This window comes from Ziziphus jujuba, chromosome 4, assembly GCF_031755915.1.
Source record: "Ziziphus jujuba cultivar Dongzao chromosome 4, ASM3175591v1".
NCBI lineage: Eukaryota > Viridiplantae > Streptophyta > Magnoliopsida > Rosales > Rhamnaceae > Ziziphus > Ziziphus jujuba.
The window spans coordinates 15,453,523-15,474,239 of NC_083382.1; the positions used below are offsets into that span (position 1 = coordinate 15,453,523).

A 20,717-nucleotide genomic window follows, 5' to 3' on the forward strand; every position below is an offset into this window, starting at 1 on the left:
TTAATTGGTTTAGCATCAATTTTTTTTTTTTTTTTTTCCGTTCCTCAAACTTTTAACTTATTAACAAATTAAATCACAAAATTCATACGTTTAGTGACCGACTGACTATTGTCTGTAGAACTTTTTAAAACCATATGGAAAAGTCTAGAAGTATAAGAATGTTAATTATTTATTTATAAGTGTAATATGATATTATATTAGAAGTTAGTGGAGTAGGTTTTACAAAAGGACATGGAGTACCAAATCGATGAATCATAAAACATAAATTTTAAATTTTGATGGGATTGCCGACCAAGTTGTAACACTTGGATGGCTGAAACAACATACTACAAGACAGCTAAGGAGACATGAATTGAGAGACCAGCCCACCTGTTAAAACATCGGCATAAACTAATAGTGTTACTAGCTCTATTAATTCCAAAGTTATGACTATAATTGAATTTTGGTTTCTCAAATTTTTTTATTTTTTTTATTTTGGTCTTTAAATTTAAATTTTGATTGCTCTTTAGTTTTAATTTTTTTTAATCAAATTTTTAATAATTTTGAAATAAGCTGTGTATTTATGCAACATTCATGGATCTTGAGGAATATTTGAATATTTGATTTTGTTATATTTTCATCATGTACTTGTTACAGTAAATATATTATATATTTCAAAACGGTTAAAAATTAGATTAAAAATGAGTTTAAAAATTAAAATGCATAAAAAATATGAAAAAGTTTGGGGACCAAATTGTAAAAAAAATAAATAAATTAAGGACTAAAGTGCAATAGTGAGCACATAATTCAGAGACTCATTGTATCGGTCCAAAACTAATATATAATCATATAATATGATCATGATGTAACAAACCATTAAAACTTGGACATTCAACAATCATTTTATAAGGCTCACACATTTTATTTTAATAAGTTTTTTTTTCGTGAATATATTTTATTTTGATGTCATATATATTATAAATTGTTAGGTATATGTTACACACGTAATTATTGATCATTGTAAACAAATGAGGTGGTATAACTATTATATTTCAAACTTTTCTCCTATTAGGCAAAAACTTGTATGAGCCAAATTTACCAATGGCTTTTAAGTTTTATACAAGCTTAAATTTTTTAATTGAAAAAAATGAAAAGGGCATGGGTTCTTTTAAATTTCCACAAAAGTTGAGGAGTATATATGTCATAGCAGGTTGTATACAGAACACATAACAAGTTGTATACAGAACCCTCCTTTACGGTTCGTTTCTATCAATTTTTTACTATTTTTTTACAAATTAAATCCAACTGAACCTTAGTTTTTTTAAAAATACTACATATATATATATATATATTTAATAATTTTAATTTAATTTTTTCAATTAAAATATTACTTATAATTTAAATATTCAAAAATAACTACTTACAATACAAATATTAAAAAGTATATAATATTTGTATATACAGTTTGGTTTGGCTTACTTTGATAAAAAATTAGCTAAACCAAATAAAACTATGAATGAGATAAAAATCAAACCCAACCGAACTTAATTCATCAATTCGGTTGAGTTTATGCCCATCCATGCGCATGAAAATTCTTTTGTAATAATCTTTGGTTATAACTGATATACACAATCTTATATCCTCATATTCTTTGAATAATATTGTCACCTCCAAGATGAAGTTTCAATAATAATAGTAATAATAATAATAAAAGTGTCTGTCCAAAAAACCAAAGGCGCCTTTTTTATTTTTTTTTTCCTAAATATCTACCATCCTTTAGCATTTTATAATCTTAAAAAATTGTACATAAGTGTATTAACTATGGGCCTGGCACATAAGGTCCAACAAATTGTTGTGTGCCTAGTGCCCACTGCTGGATGATGGGCCGATCTAACCAGAATGCCAATCTAACCAGAATTTAGGATTTGGGCTTACAAATTTCATTCTATCTTGTATGAATTAATGTTGGGGGAATTTGGCCCAATATCCCTTTTGAAAGAGCCTTGAAGATATATATCACCGACTTGTAAATTTTTTTGTTTTGCTCTTTAATATCCATTATGCCCTTAAAAAACTTTTAAAAGACCTGTATGTCTATTCTCTCCCTCTTTTGCTTCTTCTTCTTCTTTCAACTCTAAACGCCTTTACTTCTACGGCCTTCATATTCGTGCTTCTGCAAATGTTGCTGTTTCTACTAACTCTGGCAATGGCAATGGAGCCGTACTAACTTTAAAGAAGAACCCATATGTTACTCCTTATGGAAGACAGTATTTCTCTCTAGCTGCCATTGTTGGTCAAGTACTTCCTTTTTACTCTTCCCCCTCCTCTTCTTATGGAGAAAACGATGCTTTTTTCTCGTTAATTCTGCATTTTCTTATGAAAATGGAATATAGGTTTTAGTATGGTGTCTTTAGTGAAATGGGTCTAAATTATTTGAATTTCTTGAACTTTTTTTGGAGTTTTGGTTATCAGAGAATTTGTAGATTAATTTTGTATTTGGGTGTGATGGCTTGATGTTACCACAGGGGTTTTGGTAATTACCGATGAAACCTACGGTAATTTTTTCAGTAAGAACAAATTGATTACCGTAAGTTGTATCAGTAATTATCAAAGGCTCGATGGTAATAGACTTTTTTGGCCAATTTGAGAACTTTTTTAGAACTTTTGAGGTTTTTTTTTTTCCTTAGGATCATTGATTAATGTACATTTTGTATGTTGTTGCATTTAACATACATTAAGGGACTTGCGGGGGCCAAAAAATTGGTAAAATGTGATAACTATAGGGGTTTCGGTAATTACCGATGAAACCTACAGTAATTTTTCCAGCAACTATAAATTGATTACTGTAGGTTTCATCAGTAATTACAAAGGCCCTACGGTAATCAAATTTTTGTGTCAATTTGAGAACTTTTTTAGAACTTTTGGGGTTTTTTCTCTTTAGGATCATTGAATAATGTACATTTTGTATGTTGTTGCATTTAACACACATTAGGGGATATGTGGGGGCCAAAAAATTGGTAAAATGTGATAACCATAGGGGTTTCGGTAATTATTGATGAAACCTACAGTAATTTTTCCAGCAACTACAAATTGATTACCATAGGTTTCATCAGTAATTACCAAAAGGCCCTATGGTAATTAAATTTTTGTGCCAATTTGAGAATTTTTTCAGAACTTTTGGGGTTTTTTCTCTTTAGGATCATTGAAAAATGTATATTTTGCATGTTTTTGCATTTAACACACATTAAGGGACTTATGGGGGTCAAAAAATTGGTTAAATGTGATAATCATAGGGGTTTTGGTAGTTACCGATGAAACCTATGGTAATTTTTCCAGCAACTACAAATTGATTACCATAGGTTTCATCGATAATTACCGAAGGCCCTACGGTAATCAAATTTTTATGCCAATTGAAGAACATTTTCAGAACGTTTGGGATTTTTTCTCTTTAGGATCATTGAAGAATGTATATTTTGCATGTTTTTGCATTTAACACACATTAGGAGACTTGTGGGGGCAAAAAAATTGGTAAAATGTTATTACCATAGGGGTTTCGGTAATTACCGATGAAACCTACGGTAATTTTTCCAGTAACTACAAATTTAATTACCGTAGGTTTCATCAGTAATTACCGAAGGGCCTACGATAATCAAATTTTTGTGCCAATTTGAGAACATTTTCAGAACGTTTGAGGTTTTTTCTCCTTAGGATCATTGAAGAATGTATATTTTGCATATTGTTGCATTTAACACACATTACGGGACTTGTGGGGGACAAAAATTGGTAAAATGTGATTACCATAGGGATTTCGGTAATTACCGATGAAACTTACGTTAAGTTTTCCAGCTAGTACAAATTGAATATTTTCACTTATTAATGTCATTTTTTCTCTTACTTTGTCAATATTTATCATTAATAAAGCTAGATTTAGCATGTTCTCGATGGAAACACACACGATTGAAGTTGTCAGATGGAATTGTGGTGATTCTTTTACGATGGTGGACAAATGTCAATTACCGACAATGCATCGGTAATTACCATTGAGCAGTAATAGCATCCATGAAATAGTAAGAAACATACAAAAAACTGAACAAATAACTGAACACAGAATGATATTTTAGAAACACAATACAACAGATGACTTTGCCAACAAAACAACACATAAAACCAACGTCTATTATGCCAAAACACATGTTACGCGGTTAAGCTAATAATTGCATTCCTTACTACATTGCATAACACACGCATACCACATAACATGCCCCCACTGTCTTTTATTCACCATCGTATATAAAGTTTTCCAGCAAGGTTAGTAATCTTGTAAGGTTGCAAAAAAAAGAGGTAGATTATTGATGGTTCACCCGTTGGTAATCTTGTTCATTTCTAATTTTTGAATATTTTTGATCATATTTTTGTGTGTTTTCTTTTGTTTACCATGATTCTCATCATAAAAAAAAGTTGCATTGAGCACAAATCTTGGTGTAAATAAACGTTATCAAAGTGTATAAGAATTAAACCTTGGCATGTTTACAAATTAGGTTATGCTCAGCATAAGGTCAAAATGTAGTTTTTTTACCACCTCACCAGAAATGAAGGCATCTGCAAAGGGCCCCAGCAATAAAGCACTAACACTCAAGGATGTTTTAGGATTCAAAGCTTGTTGCATGGAGATTAATAAACAAAATAATTGAAGCAGATCAGAGTGTATAAGAATAATATAGAAAACATATTAAAGTGAGCTTCCATTATTTGCTTATAATGTACAGAAGTATCATACAATAACATCATTGAAAAGGAACAAATACTACTTGGACATGAATCATAACTACACTAGTGCTCATTATTTTACTAAGAGTGCTAACAACTCATCGTTAAGGCACAGTAAAAAAGATGTAGGGTCATTATCAAAACTTCATCTTTGGAAAATTATAAACATATATACAAGCAGGAAAGTTGGCTTTCCATAAAATTATTGCTCTTCATTAACTTCAAAAGAATGATCAAGCTACCAGATATGAGCTGTTCAGGATGTTAAACATTCCAACATATTGTATTGCTGCTGGCATGCAATCACGTTAAATAGAAATTTCAAACTTTTCCATGTTTGTGTTGCTGCCTTAAATTTAAGGCATAAAAAACAAGCAATTGCTTTTTTCACCTAAACAATTAACAGCCAGTCCTCTAGTGGTCATCCTCTTAATGCCTCAAGGATTTTATCCACCCATCTACCACCAAAAAAAATTATATCAGGTAGCATGTTCAAATAATTGATCATAATCACATAAAAGCAAGCACGTATATTCTTCTGGTCAGGTACAACGTGAAAATTACTAGAAGGAATCCCACTTTTTAAAAAAAAAAAAAAATTCAACAGCTATCATTTTGTCAAATTCACAGCTGTCACGAGTAAATTCTTATAATTGACACATAATTTCTCCATTTGACCATGCCAAAAGTATAAAATAATAGAAACAGAGTAGTTCTCCATGGGGTGTGTCCCTAATTTCATCTTCTAAGGGATTTTTGATACCATCATCAGTCTAAAATGGAAATGAAGTTTTCCATTAGTACAAGAGATTGAAAACCATTGTATGGTTCTATTGCAAAGATGCAAGAGAAATCAAATAAAAACATTAAAAAATATGGCCCTCTGACAAATCACGAAACTGGTATGCAACTTAACTATCGTCCAGGTATGTTCAGAGCTAGAACTGCCGAGTAAGGCTTCTCTCTCAAGATGTAACGTATATACTTTCTTGGAATTCTGTCTTCGAAGAAACGAGAGCATGCCTACGACAGGACAGTGAAATGAGAAAAGGTAAAACTAAACATTTCGGAATATTCAGTCAGAATGAGGACACAAATGAAAGTGCAACTCATACCTTCATAGATGCATAGATGCAATAGGTCCTCCATATCAAAACATGCCAAAAAAGGGCTGCATAACCAATATATGCTTAAAAGATAAATATCAACGAGTAAACACTAAGAAGACAGTGGACACAGGACATAACGTACAAACAAATTGTACTTCGAATATGGGGGAAGAAATGCATGCTAATAAATAATCAAGAGAAATAGAAAATAAGATAAAGTACATGTAGGAAATAAGAGGTAGACGTCTCTTTATATTAGAATGAAACATACATGCACAAGCTACAGAAGTCAGTGTCTCGTTTTCACCATATAAATAAGTGTATACACAAGATAAAAGCAAAATAAAAAGATATTGAAAACAGATTTTACCATAAGGTATGGAGGTTTTAACCCTATTGCCTGTCCTTTCGAAGACTTGTGAAGTGATGCACCCATCTTTACCCTATATAGAATATATGTAAATGACACCATTTGAGGAACACAAAAACCTCACAGAATATGTAAATCAGAATTTGAAAAAACATTTATTATCATAATAAAAATAATGAAAAATGTATTTTCATGTCAGGTTGCTTAAGGTTTTAGTTCTTTCGCAAATTCTTCTTCTGTTTGACACTAGCATATCCACTTTATAGGGAAAACAATTTCTTTAATTCATTATGCCTCTTTGAAGTACCAATCGCTTGTGCAAGGAATTACATCAAGAATGAGTATTAAAAAGAAAATATAAGAATTGTAAGAAAAAAAGGAGTAGGAATTGGTTCAATGATCACACTAAGTATATTTCATTGTTTAAAAAAAAATATATATATATATATATATAATATGGTGTGATAAGACGAAGCTTAAGGAATTTCACATCATTTTAAGATCTTGATGTGGAAAGACATGAGCTCATAAATGCAACTAAAAAATTTATGTATTGTACAAATAGAAAAGCATATATACAATATTAGAACTTAGTTTCTAAAAAATTGCTTTGGGGGAAAAAAAAAAAAGAAAAAAAAAAAAACTAAGAAAAGATACTTGTTTTCCCTTACCACTTTACAATTGAATTCTCATCACTGGCATCCATTCCAGGACGAAGGTCAAATATTGAAATCCTCAATCAACAATATCCACCCTGCAAATATTTAAAGAAAATGTATATTTACCATAAAGTGATACTTTAAAATGTATAAAAAAATTCAAGGTGGGCAATGTAAAAAAAACATGACCACTGAAGTAGGGTATAAAAATAAAAAAAACAACTACAAAAGTGTTGGAAGACCAATTTTAGTAAATACATAAATTTAAGCTGCTAGGCATCAAAATATAAATCAAGGCAACCAGGGATATGTAGCACAATTATTCGAGAAATATGCACAAATCACAGATAATTTCTATCCAATTGAAGGATAAATAGAAAAGTTAATAGTAGATAAGAAAGTATCAAAAGACCAGTTTATTTAATACAGAATCCAATAATTTAACTTTTTAACCTCGACAAAAATTCAAGTTGATATATAAATTAGGAACAGAAAAGAGCTTAATTCCAATAATCAATATATTAGATGGGGACTGCATAAATAATCATAGCCCGAATTACACAATTGCCTAATTTGCAGGCTTCATAGGCAAAGTAAACAATGTCATTTTAGTTCACGCTCTGTCTTCCTAACATAATATCTTTTAAAATGAAAATCAAGCAAGAAATCAATAAAATGTCATTTAACATAAAGCAAGCATACAAAGGACATAGAGCAAGCATAAAAAAGTTATCCGGTTAACACCTATCATAATAAGACCCACCTAATAAGTCTTCGATCACCTTTATTGTTTGACCATACGGCTTGCAAGGAATTATCTTGGTATATGATCATATTAGCGTAAATACCTAACTGAAAACAAAATTGAAAACACAGTGGGTCATTTTTTAAAGCTATGACAAAAAAAACCTTACAATAAGATTGGCAAGAGCAGTTTCCTTCACTGCGCTCTCTTCCTTGCTCGCCATTACTTCATCTTTTCCTCTCTCTCTCTCTCTCTCTCTCTCTCTCTTTGTTTTTATTTTGTTTGGGATCTGACCGCTTCAGTTTAGCATCTAATGCTCACACATTTGAATACTTAGACACCATCGTCGATTACGTTTGAATAGGAAATTCAAAACTCAAACATTAACCCTAAATCTAGTGTTTTTAGGGGAAGGGTGAGGAAGGAGAAGAGAAGAGCTGGCAAAGATTTTGAAAGAGTATAAGCCGAAGGGAAGTGAAAGTAAGAAAAAAACAGAGAAGGGAACAATGGATTTTTCGTTTAATTTGTTTTCGATATCTTAAAAGGGTACTATAGGAATATTAAAAAATAAAAGGGCAAAACAAAAAGATCTCCAACAGGGGTAAAGGGCCAAATTCCCCTTAATGTCGACGGATTATGATATCAACAGAACCGATTTCATTTAAACCCTTTCACTTTTATTAAGATTTATATTTAAATTTTATATATTTAAAAAATCATTATTAATTTAGATTGGACAATATAATGTTTTGAATTTTGTGCGTGTTAAATTTAATCAATCCAAATACAAATTATTAAGTTATTTTATAGAAATTATAAGTTTTAATCTATTTATTCAATTATTGTATAATTAGTCATTTGACTTGTTAAAATATATACAAATTTAAAAATTTAAATTTGACTTAGATTTTAAATAATAAAATAATTTTTCAATTTGTAAATCTTGCAGTTAGATTTGTTTGATTTAAATTTTTTAAAAAATAACAAATCAACACCTGTTTAAATCACAAGTATTTTTTTTATCATAAAACTTGCATACTTAAAAAATACCCCTCCTAATAGGTTTAATGGGTTTCGTGTATTTTTACGTTTCACTAGTTAAGACTTATTAATTTATTGGAAGATACTGATATAAATCTGATACGTTATTGTCAACCCAAACTCATTAAATATCGTGTGTACGTTCGTAGATACATGAGATTTTTCTACGGCTATATTAATTTTCCTTTAGTTTTTAAATCTATCAAACTAGATCCATTTGTTAGTTTTCAAGTTAATTTTTATAATTTTAGGTTAAAGAAAAATTAAAAATTAATATTTTATAATTTAGTTATACTGTTAAAATACAATTATGACATTTAACTGTTTAAGTGATAAAAACTAATTAGTATTTATAATTGAATAATACTGTTAAAATACAATTATGATATTTAGCTATTTAAGTGATAAAACTAACAAATAGAATCTAAATGATGATTCTTCAAAAATATAGAGTCTAACTACAATTGGGACAAAACTTAACAAGTCTAAATTATAGTTTGCCTAATAATAATGAAAAATGTGTCAACTAAGTAACCAAAATATAGGGTTACCACAAAAAATAAAAATAACCAAGATATATGGAACCAAAAAAAAAAAGAAAAAAAAAAGTAATGAAAGTACATAAGTTGCAAATATTAAAATTTAGAATTTATACTGATATTTAGAATGACATAATTATTCTACTCTCACCTTTTTGCAATCAATAATGAAAACAAAATTGAAACTTTCATGACAATTTCATTTTTCAAACAAATGTATCATGTATGTAAACTGTTTATACAAAATATCAATAACATTGTCTATCCATGTTTATGGTACTTTTCGGTTAAAGGTAAATCCTTCAAAATTTCAACATACTTTAAGCAATTTTTTTTTCTAGAATATTTTCAAATTTTCTATAAAATTTCTATTAAGAAAATTAAACTAACACATCTATGTCACACCTTTCAGTTAATTAAAGAAAATAATGAAAATACAATGCATGTGATAATGTGCTTCAATATAATAAAAATGCAGATTAAAAGCTTCAAAAAGTAATGAAAAAGCCAACATTACCCTTTAACAAATTTTAAAAAGCTAAATAAACTTTTAGCTTTATATCCTATACATCATCCTTAAATTGATTTTTATATAAATAATCTAATATATAACTTCCTAGATAACATTGAATGCAAGGGTAAAATGGATAATTTATGCAAGAGCTTGGTAAAAATATAGGATAAAAACACTATAAATTTTATATATAAATATAATTGTGTAGGATAAGCTTAGCATTATTGCTAAGTAGAACAAATCCAATTTTCCACCAAAAATCAGAAAGTTGGAAGTGATGGTTTGGACTGGTGAAGCAACGTTTACGGTTGACAGCGGTGGAGGAAGCGGAAAGAGACAGACGGAAGCAATATCAAACCCTCTTTGTGTCCCACATGCACCCTGTGACCGCTCCAACGCAACCTCAAATCTAATCCAAAATCCCACGTAATCATCATCCAAAAGTTAAATTTTTTTTTAAAAAATTTCTATTTCCAATCTCAAATATATATATATATATATCTATATATAACCCATAATGTTTTTTCCCCACTTTTAATGACATTTATTGGGAATTTTTATGAGAATTTAAGGAAAATGAAAACAGGGCAAGAATATAATTGAATTATTCACCAACTTTGTCGTCGCTATTTCTAAGCTAACAGTTATTGTCCTTTTTTCTCAATACTTTTTCAGCGGACTTCCCAACTCTCTGTATCTCTATCTTCCCCACTGAGAAAAGCAGGGTCAGAAAACAGAGTGCTGCTTCTTTTGAGCTTTTCTGGATTTCGGTTTTCTGATATAGTATAAAGTTTGCATTTTTGGTACTAAATTTCATATCTTTTTAGAGCAATAAATTTTATTGCAATATAATCACACTATGGCATTGTTCACACTTCAATTACAGTCTAAACGGTTTCATTTCGATCTTAAAATTTTGATTTTTTTTTCTTTTCTTTTTAATGCCATTGTACTAATTTAGTTATTGAAATTGGATTCGTTTTTTATTGGGTTTTATGCTCTTTAATTTTCAATGGATTTTTTACTATCTTTGACTTTTATGAGTCTCTTTTGGGTATAGGGTAGGGTCACTAGGTAAAAAATGCAAGCAACATCATACGCTTCGGTCAAAGGGGGCTTTGGGATTCAAAACCAGAGAAAGGGTTTGCTGGGTTTTGGAGAATTGAGGAATAGAACAAGTTCTGGGTTAAGAAGTACTCTCTGCATGGCAGATAGAAGAAGTTGCTTTGGTGGACTAAGTCTAAGTTCGGTGGCTATGGGGGCTGAGCTTACTCGTGCTAGGATTGGCGTTGATGGCATTTTTGGGTCTTCTGCGAGACCCAGATCAGTCAAGGCTCAGGCTTCTGGTTTGTTGATCGTTTTTTATTATTATTATTTTTTATTTGTGAATATTTGATACGATTTGGTTTCTTTTATATCTTCTTTGTTCCCAATTCTGTAATTTGGAATTGTTGCCTGTTTCTAAATGTGTTAGCTGCTCTGATTTGATGTGGAGAATTTGACCATATATTGCTGTTTTTGACTGATGCTGGCATTGGGTTTCCTGCATGAAATGATCCTCCAGTTGACATTAAAAATTTGGAATAACTCATATTTTGTAGCTCCATTGCCATGTCATTTAGTTGCCTCATGCAATATCCTTGTCTCACAATGTTTTGTTTTGATTTTGAATTCGTTTAATGCTGTCCAATGTCTATAAGAACTTACCATCCTAACCTGACAGTTATGCTGACTGTTATAATGACTGTAAATCTAGTGACATCTTGTTGGTGATCCATTGTCTTAAATTATTTTGGGCTGTAAATGATCCATATCTTGCTATTCAGTTTAATAATTACTAAGTTATTTGCCCCTCATATCAATTATTTTTCCTGGGCCTATGCCTCTTATAAGTTATAATTTGTAGGCAAAATGGTGATGGTGACATTTTATTGATGCATGAGCCTATGTGTGGCTCTTCTACCTTCGGATATTAATACCTTTCGCAGACCACATTACTTGGATTTTCAATTTAATTCCTGTTCTTACAAGTAGTATATGTAATTGGGATGCAGATCAAGATCTTGAGGATTTAGTTCCCTCCAGGCCTGAAGGAAAATCTTCTGGAACAGTTTTGCCATATGTTGGTGTTGCTTGTCTTGGAGCAATTTTGTTTGGTTACCATCTTGGGTATGGCTTACTCTAGCATCAAGATAACATGCTCTGTTTTACTCTGAGCCTTTTGAATTTAACTTCAATATTGTTCTTTAAGTAAGAGGTAGTATGCATTTATAACAGGATCATGATATAATTATAAATCTCAAGTCCTTGTTACTTTTTCTCTAGCTGCAACCTTCCAGGCCTTTTAATATAAACTTATTATGTGCATGAGGTTTACCGTAGTGTTCTTGTCTGTTTTATGTAGGGTTGTCAATGGCTCTCTTGAGTACCTCTCCAAGGATCTTGGGATTGCTGAAAACACTGTATTACAAGGCAAGAGCAATAATTTGGTTGCAGCATTGAAGAATAGCTTATATTATAATAAACTCATTTGTTTTATTTTCTTGTGCTTTATCATTGCGTCTTGTTTGTTATGAAGCAAATCTTTAGCATATAAGTATTGCATAGTGATAACATTACAAAAATGGAGGTGGAAATATTATTCACCATTATTAATTATTATAGTAAGAAGTTTTTATTTTGGTATTTGGAAACCTCAACTGAACTATCAATTGTCACTCAAATAGTGTTCTTCTTAATTTTAAGATTGCTTAGATTAGTGCTACTATTCCCCAAGATTTAATCTAGCTCAGTGTACGATTTTATTATGTGTAGGCTGGGTGGTTAGTACACTCCTTGCTGGTGCTACAGTTGGATCATTTACTGGTGGAGCATTGGCAGACAAGTTTGGCAGGACTAGGACTTTTCAATTAGATGCAATACCACTGACAATTGGAGCATTTTTATGGTTTGTCTCTTATCATGAAGGTTGTGATCATTGCTATAGAACTTGGAAACTGCTACTTAAAAGCTGCCTTTACTACTTTCAGTGCCACAGCCCAAAGCGTGCAGACTATGATAGTTGGCCGTTTACTTGCTGGCATTGGCATCGGCATCTCATCTGCCATTGTGCCACTTTATATATCTGAGGTTTTTTTTTTTTTCTCTCTTTTTAAAACATTTCTTTTATTATTTTTGGTTTCTGAAAGGACTTCTGATTATGTCTACATGTTATTTGGAAAATTTATCTTCTTACACTATTTGTTATGTGTAATGGTTAGATATCACCAACTGAAATTCGTGGAGCACTTGGATCTGTGAACCAGCTTTTTATATGTATAGGGATTCTTGGTGCATTGGTGGCTGGATTACCTTTAGCAGCAAACCCATCATGGTGAGTATATCTTGCCCCGCTTTAATAAATGATAAATGAGAAAAAAACGGATGGCCACTCTGTATTTGCTGAAAGGAATTAGAAATTAAATAACGTCACCACATACATGCAAGCTATGGTGGTAGTAAATGTTTTTACACATAAACTTAACTGATCTAAGCCTTAATCCCGTAAGTAGACTTGCATGAGTTCCTTTTCAACAGTTAGTTCAGAGAAATATGGCAATTAAAGATGTTTGACCTTAATGTTAAAAATTAGATTTCATTACCAGTAAGAGGTAGCAAGTAATTGATGAAACTGAAATAATATTATCCTATTCGATCTAAAATATTACTTCTCTTAGCTTTGGTCTTTTAAACATGAACTTTCTGCCTATTACTTTAGGCACTGCTTGTTTCTATGTTTTCTGTCTGTTGCTATGTCTCTATTTCTTTATATTTTCTTATCAGGTGGAGGACAATGTTTGGTATTGCAATCATACCCTCTGTTTTATTGGCATTGGGAATGGCTATTTCACCAGAAAGTCCACGTTGGCTTTTTCAGGTTTCCTCTCAAGACTATTCAGTATATTAATGAAGCTGTTTAAACATGCAACTTTTAATCAATTATTTTAAGCCCCAATAATATATTTGATTTCAATAATTCATCTTAATGAACATGCATGACTAAAAACCTTTTTGCAGCAAGGCAAAGTATCTGAATCTGAAAAGTCTATAAAAACGCTGTATGGAAAAGAGAGAGTTGCTGAGGTCATCAATGACTTATCAACAGCCAGTCAAGGTTCTGTTGAACCCGAAGCTAATTGGTTTGATCTGTTCAGTAGCCGCTATTGGAAAGGTATTCCTTAAAATTATTGGTTTAATTTAATTTACTTGCAACATTGGGATTGTTTTTGCCTGGAATGAAGCAAAACAGAGTTGTGTGTATTTGTTGAAAGGTTTATCTTCTTCACTGCGCACACATGGAAATAAGGAACAGTATTCTATAGGAATGGGATGAATAAACTCGGAAGTAAGAATAGGGGAAAAAGAAATCATTTTAAGATATAAGAGCGGGTCAAAGTGAATTGGCAATGTTCGTCTTACAATCCAGTTTACACCTAGGTTCGTAATGCCCAGGATTTTCCGTCTGAAAGGTTTACTAGTTCATCTAGTCATTTGGCAAGCCACATCTTACTTTTGGTTCCATCTTGACTAACCACTTTATCGATGATATATGCATGCCAGTATGTTTCTTCTCAATTTGTTTATATATATATATATATATGCATATAGTTATACCTGGCAATTCGGGTTGGTGGGTCGTGTTCGTGTCAACCCGTTTAATAATCGGGTCAAAAATGCCTAACCCGAACACGACCCATTTATTAATCGTGTCAGGTACCTAAAACACTAACCCGACCTGTTTATAAACAGGTCAACACGACACGACCCGTTTAACACGATTATTTTAACGGGTCGTGTTGACCTATTAACCCGTTAACCTGAAATTGACCTATTAACCCGAAAACTAACCTATTAACCCGTTAACCCGAAAATTAACCTATTAACCCGAAATTTTTTTTATTTTTTTTTATTTTTATGTTTTTGTTTTATTAAAGATGTATTTTTTGTTTTTAAAAAATTAGTAATAGAAAATTATTTTTATAAAATTTTTAATTTATAATATTTTTTAGTTATTAAATATTATATTAGTGATAAAATATTAATTTAAAATTAAATTTAAATGGGTTGTAATAGGTATATAATCGTGTTAAACAGGTCAACCCGAAAATGACACGATTAATAAATGGGTCGTAACGGGTCAATTTCGAGTTAAACAGGTCAACCCGAAAATGACACGATTAATAATCGTGTTAAACGGGTTGACCCGAACCCATTTATAATAAACCCAAACCCATTTATTCCGTGTCGTTTTCGAGTCGTGTCGCCGTGTCATGATCCAAATTGCCAGGTCTACATATAGTCTGCCAGTATGTTTCTTCTCAATTTGTTTCTATATATATATATATATATGTATGTATATAGTCATTCTCTCATCCGGGAGAATTCTGTTCGGAATTGTTCAGGACGATATCATGCAACATGTTGTGGGATATTATACCATCACACAATATGTTATGGGATGTTGTCCTGGATAGTCTTGAACAAATTTCTCCCAAATGAGATAAAAGTTATATATATATATATATATAATTTTCATGTTATTCTATGCTCAACAAGAATTTCTTCCTTTGATGTTTTTGTCTTGCTGCAGTTGTTAGTGTTGGTGCAGCACTCTTCTTGTTCCAACAGTTGGCTGGGATTAATGCTGTTGTGTATTATTCTACATCTGTCTTCCGCAGTGCCGGGATTACCTCTGATGTTGCTGCAAGTGCTCTTGTTGGGGCAGCAAATGTCTTTGGTTAGTATTTGTTGTCTTTCCTACTGACTTGGAATATTTTGGTTTCAGATTGTGCTTTCATGTTTTATAAGACTGTCAACTGATTCTCTTGCAGGCACAGCTGTTGCATCCTCCTTGATGGATCGACAAGGGAGAAAAAGTCTTCTAATTACGAGCTTTAGTGGAATGGTAATATTACTTTTGGTGTGAATATTCTTAATGTTAACGTGCACATATCAGAAAAAATTTCCTACAAAGCCATGAGCCTGACCTCTATAGCTGAAATTCCCAAAATAATCAACATTCAAACTCAAAAAGTATGAGAAACAAAGAGAGAAAAAAAAAAAAAAAAAAAACATGAAATGATGGCAGTATTTTAGTTGGCCTTACCCTTCCAATCTTGACTCAAATATGCTATTAATCTGCCAGCTTGATTCCTGCCACTGATGCCACATGCTTTCTGCCAAGCTTGATTCCTGCCACTGTTGCCACATGCTTTTTGGTAATCCTTTTATAAACTGAGTCTAGTTGATTCCTAAAATTAAAACCTTTCCACTCACCACAAACTCCTTGGATTCAACATGACATTATCCTCTGTGATAACTTTTACAAACTGAGTCTAGTTGATTCCCAAAACCATAACCTTTCCAGTCACCACAAACTCCTTGAATTCAACACAACATTATTCTCTGTCATAATTATTGGGTAAACGGGTCATATGGCATGAAACTTGAAAAATTTTCACCACATCCACAAAACCATGTCCTATGAAGATGGTAATGAATCACTTTGTTTTTTTCCATATTAACTTTGCTTGCGGTTACTGCTCTTACTCAAGAAAATATTCTGTGTGATTTCTACTTCTCCTTTCCTTCTCATACTGGTTTTCACCGAAGCTTACAAGTTTTTATCTTATCAACTAAGGAAGTCCAAAACTTTTGCATTAGAATTTTTTGTTATATTATCAACTAAAGAAGTCCAAAACTTTTGCATTAGAATTTTGACTTGAAACTTCAATTAATTGAAAGACATGTAACAGAGAAGGCCCCGTTTTGCTCCAATATCCCATGTATATTTTATGTTACTTCAAGTTATAAATTTTGGTTGGATGATTTGGTTTTATATGAACTTTTGATGTTCTGCAAAGTATTCAAAACATCTATCACTGTGCTTGATGCTTCAACTGAAATTTGGAACTTTTTGGTTTGAATATCGTACTGGTTTTTGTTTTTTCATTAATGTGGATTATGCTATTGTGGATTTAAAATAATGGCAGCCTTGCCACTTCTAAATTTTTGACTGTCTAAATTGCATATGGTATAGTTTGAAGAAACTAAATATTGAACATCTATAAAACTTGGCTGCCTAATCGTGAAGATATGGTTTTCTTTTTTTATTTTTTTCTACGATATAACGGGTACCCATTTTAAGAGGTTTTATTAACTAATAGTTCTCTTGGTGACTTATTAAGGCTGCTTCAATGTTGCTGCTTTCTTTGTCCTTTACTTGGAAGGTCTTGGCACCATATTCTGGCACCCTTGCTGTTCTTGGGACTGTTCTGTAAGTTGAATCTCCCTCTGAAACTAGAAAAAGCCTCTCTTTTTTAAATTTTTTTAAATTTCTTTTGACCTTTATTTACCATATGATTATCAATTGGCTTTTTGGTCTATTCAACAGCTATGTATTGTCATTTTCACTTGGCGCGGGGCCCGTTCCTGCTCTTCTTCTTCCAGAGATATTTGCTTCAAGAATCAGGGCAAAAGCAGTTGCTTTGTCATTAGGCACGCATTGGGTTAGTGATAAAGAAAAGGCTTTTTATGCAAATAATAATGTTGTATATTCTCATTTCTTATACATACCTTTGTTCCAGAACAAGTATCCACTGCATTATGTGGTCCTCTATATAATGTTTATTTTAATATCAATGAGGATAACATGGCCATACGGGCATGGTAGTCTTCTATTTCTTTACCTGTATTTGCATGATTATAAAATTACACAATGATCCTCTTCTCTTTTCTTACCAGATTTCAAACTTCGTCATCGGCCTTTATTTCTTGAGTGTTGTAAACAAGTTCGGTATCAGCTCGGTGTATTTAGGATTTGCCGCTGTCTGTACTCTGGCTGTCTTATACATAGCCAGTAAAGTTGTGGAAACGAAAGGGCGGTCATTGGAAGAAATAGAGCTAGCGCTTAACCCCGCAACTTGACTTGTAGATAAAGTGCCTGCAGAATAATCTCATCACAGCATTAGACTTCGACCTTAGAGTAGGTGCTACCTCTCTCTTTTTGAGGATATCAAGCCCTTATTTTGCTGGGATGAAATACGGGGTTAACTAGTTCACTGTCGTCAAATTTTGCCGTTTTCTGTTCAAATGTTGAACCTTGACTGTAATCAGTTTTAGTGAAAGTATCTGTCTGAATGTTCAGGTGTTAATATTATTATGGTCATCAGCAATACCGTATTTGTGTTAGCATGAAATTTTTTTCGTTTTGTTTTTACTTGGTTTGATTGTCAGATTGAAATTTTCAGGTGCAGAGAATTAAATTTGAGTTTGAAACCTAAAAAGGATGAAGGCAACAAATGCTTTATAAGATTAAAAGTTCAACGTTCAACTGATACATACCTAAAGCTCAAATATGTAAGAAACTGGTCATGACAAAATAATATGGAATCCGTAATAAATATATCAAAACTTATACCTTTCAAAAGAAAATTATATAATCATTTTGCACTTTACTACCTTAAACTATGTATAATAATATTGAGATGAGAATATGATAGGAAAGGTGAATATATTTCTCAAATGTAAATAATTTTACAGGGAAGATGTTCTCTTACAATCTAAAGAAAAACCAAAATAACTAACAAAATCTAAAGCTCCTTTCAGCTGCATCTTTGATGCTCGAGAGACCACCCAGAAAGTGTTTTGCAATAACAACACGGTAACACCAAATTCTACTCGTATGGCAACTTCTACATGTTTGATTTTCTTTCCCACCTTTCCTTTGTGTCAAGCCTAGCAACATAGAAACACAGACAAAACATTAGAAGAAGAAGAAACTTATAACACAACATGAAACCTAGACCGATAATCCTATTGAGGTCATTTTAAAGCTGTGATGTTTCCTTGTTCTGAGGTGCATTTATTAATAGAAGTACTTGCATGAACATGGGTACAAAACACACAAACACAATGAACCACATGCATGACTGAGAAAATTTCACCATATAACTCTGTATCTTTCAAAGCCAAGTCAGTTAGAGCAATTCTTGCAACTCACACTAGCTGCATGTATGCTTGTGTCCCACAGATGTTACGCATTATATAATGGCGTTTAAGTCCCTCGCAAACATGCATATTACTCGAAACACATCCAGGTTTATGTATATATCTATGACTAAATGGTACATGGCCATAACATACCCCCAGTATAGCTTCTGGCACTGCTTTGGTACAACATAAGCTGCTCCAATTTCTTGCTGGACTATGGAGCTTTTCTCATTATTGTGGCTTTCAGGATTCAGAACATTTGAATCTTTACCCGCAGAATCTTTGGAACTCAGGTCTTTGCTATGAGATTTGTCAGAGAAGGAACCCCTTTGTTTCTTTTTAATCTTCGACTTCGACTTTATTTGCAAACGCCTTTTGTGCAGCTCCTACCATATACAAAAAAATATATATATATATATATATATATATAAAATTAAATACTTAAACGTAGTTACTAGGTGGAAGAGATAAATAAAACGATATAAGAGACAACTATGAATCTTCATCAAGATAAAACCATAGCCCACAAAAAAAAAAAGTCCCACCATTTTCTGCAGATGGAATGTCTGTACTCCAAAAGGAAATTTATTCCATCATTTGGAATTTTAATAAAATTCATGGCATATATTAGATATTAATATTATAATTGAATGCATTAGTCCCGAATAAAATAAGCATAGAAAGTAAGATAACAACAATATCCTTGTCAGCTTAACTCTTATTAATCATCATCCAAAACAAATGACTCATAAATTCTAATGTAGATATGAAAAATTAGTATTGGCATTAATTAGCTAAAACATCTCAAATTAGTACAACTTGCAACAACTCAAGATCAAAACATAAACAATACAGGAAAAAAATCAGAAGCAAAGTGAAAAAACCCAATTCTTGACAATTTCAATGCTTTCTGATAAATGAGTCACTCAAATAAAAAACAAAATTGCTTCAACGACAAAACCCAGAAAATCAGTAAGTGGGTTTTTCTGTATTTTTTTATCAAGATATAGGAATTTAGGAAAAATTACAAATTAAATAAAGATCCCAAAAAACAAAAATAGATGAATCGAATGGGAAAGGAGGTAAAAGAACCTGGAATTTGGAGAGTTGGTTTTGGGAGACGCCTCTGGGCTTGAAAGTATGCTGCAAAGATGGGGCTGATGCTATAGCTTTTTCCCTCCTCTCGTCTTCCCCTTCCTTCTCGCCCATTCTCCGTCTCTTTTTGTATTTGGGTTTCTGTAAAAAGTTGAGGACCAATAACGGTTTATCTCTGGCCATGTAAGAAGCAATCAAAATCCTTCACATTGGATTCTTAATTATTAATTTATTTTTTTGTGGGTATAAACCCCATGAACAAAAATTTATTTGAGATAATTAGAAAAAAAAAAAGGCAATTTTATATGTTTTGCACACTACCACTTCAATTAACAAAATGGACCTTTTTGGTAAGGAAAAAAAAAATATTTTGTTCCAATTGTATTAACTTTTATTTAATAAATTGTACAAAATTAGACCATTGTATACAGTATAAAATTAAAATTAAATACAGAAGTACATAAGATTTGTACCGCTAATTAAAAAAAATAGTTATCAAACATAGAATTCTTTTAATGTGAAATTCAAATAGTTATTTATAAAAATTATCAATTTATGAATAAATTTTAATAAAAATATTTAATTTTGTTATTTTTTATACTAAAATATAAAAATTAATATTTTAATAATAAACATTTAAATTGTGATCGCATATGTAAATTTTATTGGTAATCTTTCATCTCACAAATAGCATTTTTCATTCTTTTAAGGTCTGGTTACCTTTGTGTATTCAAGTAAGGTAGCTCATTTGCTTGCAAAATATACTTTGTCTATTACTGTAAGGAGTCTCGGTTTGCAGAAGTGCCTGATTGGCTGTCACCTGCTCGATTCAGGAAGATTTATGTAATAGTTTTGCTTCTTAATAAAAT

The 20,717-nt window shown here is 31.7% G+C and overlaps 2 protein-coding genes and 1 long non-coding RNA gene across 5 annotated transcripts; 1 reads left to right on the top strand and 2 right to left on the bottom strand.

Annotated features, from left to right (window-relative positions):
- Positions 1-5,390: 5,390 nt before the first annotated feature.
- LOC125422200 (uncharacterized) lies at positions 5,391-8,137 on the bottom strand. Its single transcript, XR_007240547.2, has 5 exons — positions 7,648-8,137; positions 6,897-6,979; positions 6,226-6,298; positions 5,862-5,917; positions 5,391-5,769 (listed from the first exon to the last, which is right to left on the bottom strand). It is a non-coding gene; the product is annotated as an uncharacterized LOC125422200 (long non-coding RNA).
- Positions 8,138-10,130: 1,993 nt separating this feature from the next.
- LOC107417348 (plastidic glucose transporter 4) lies at positions 10,131-17,952 on the top strand. 3 transcript variants are annotated; one of them, XM_060816387.1, is made up of 15 exons: positions 10,131-10,149; positions 10,399-10,526; positions 10,784-11,069; positions 11,778-11,892; positions 12,128-12,195; positions 12,538-12,670; positions 12,753-12,852; positions 12,984-13,096; positions 13,546-13,639; positions 13,780-13,933; positions 15,353-15,499; positions 15,594-15,667; positions 16,950-17,038; positions 17,156-17,270; positions 17,506-17,952. In XM_060816387.1, the coding sequence occupies exons 3-15, from the start codon at positions 10,805-10,807 to the stop codon at positions 17,686-17,688; spliced, it is 1,650 nt and encodes a 549-aa protein (XP_060672370.1). In that variant the 5' UTR covers positions 10,131-10,149; positions 10,399-10,526; positions 10,784-10,804; the 3' UTR covers positions 17,689-17,952. The 3 variants fall into 3 exon arrangements, with proteins under 3 accessions (XP_060672370.1, XP_015881445.2, XP_015881446.2); XM_016025959.4 differs by lacking the exon at positions 10,131-10,149 and having other exon boundaries at positions 10,263-10,526; XM_016025960.4 differs by lacking the exon at positions 10,131-10,149 and having other exon boundaries at positions 10,263-10,448.
- A 305-nt stretch (positions 17,953-18,257) lies between these two features.
- LOC125421846 (uncharacterized) lies at positions 18,258-20,094 on the bottom strand. The gene is made up of 3 exons (XM_048471616.2): positions 19,846-20,094; positions 18,907-19,139; positions 18,258-18,498 (listed from the first exon to the last, which is right to left on the bottom strand). Exons 1-3 carry the CDS (start codon positions 20,029-20,031, stop codon positions 18,456-18,458), a joined length of 462 nt encoding a protein of 153 aa, XP_048327573.2. The 5' UTR covers positions 20,032-20,094; the 3' UTR covers positions 18,258-18,455.
- Between the last annotated feature and the right edge of the window lie 623 nt (positions 20,095-20,717).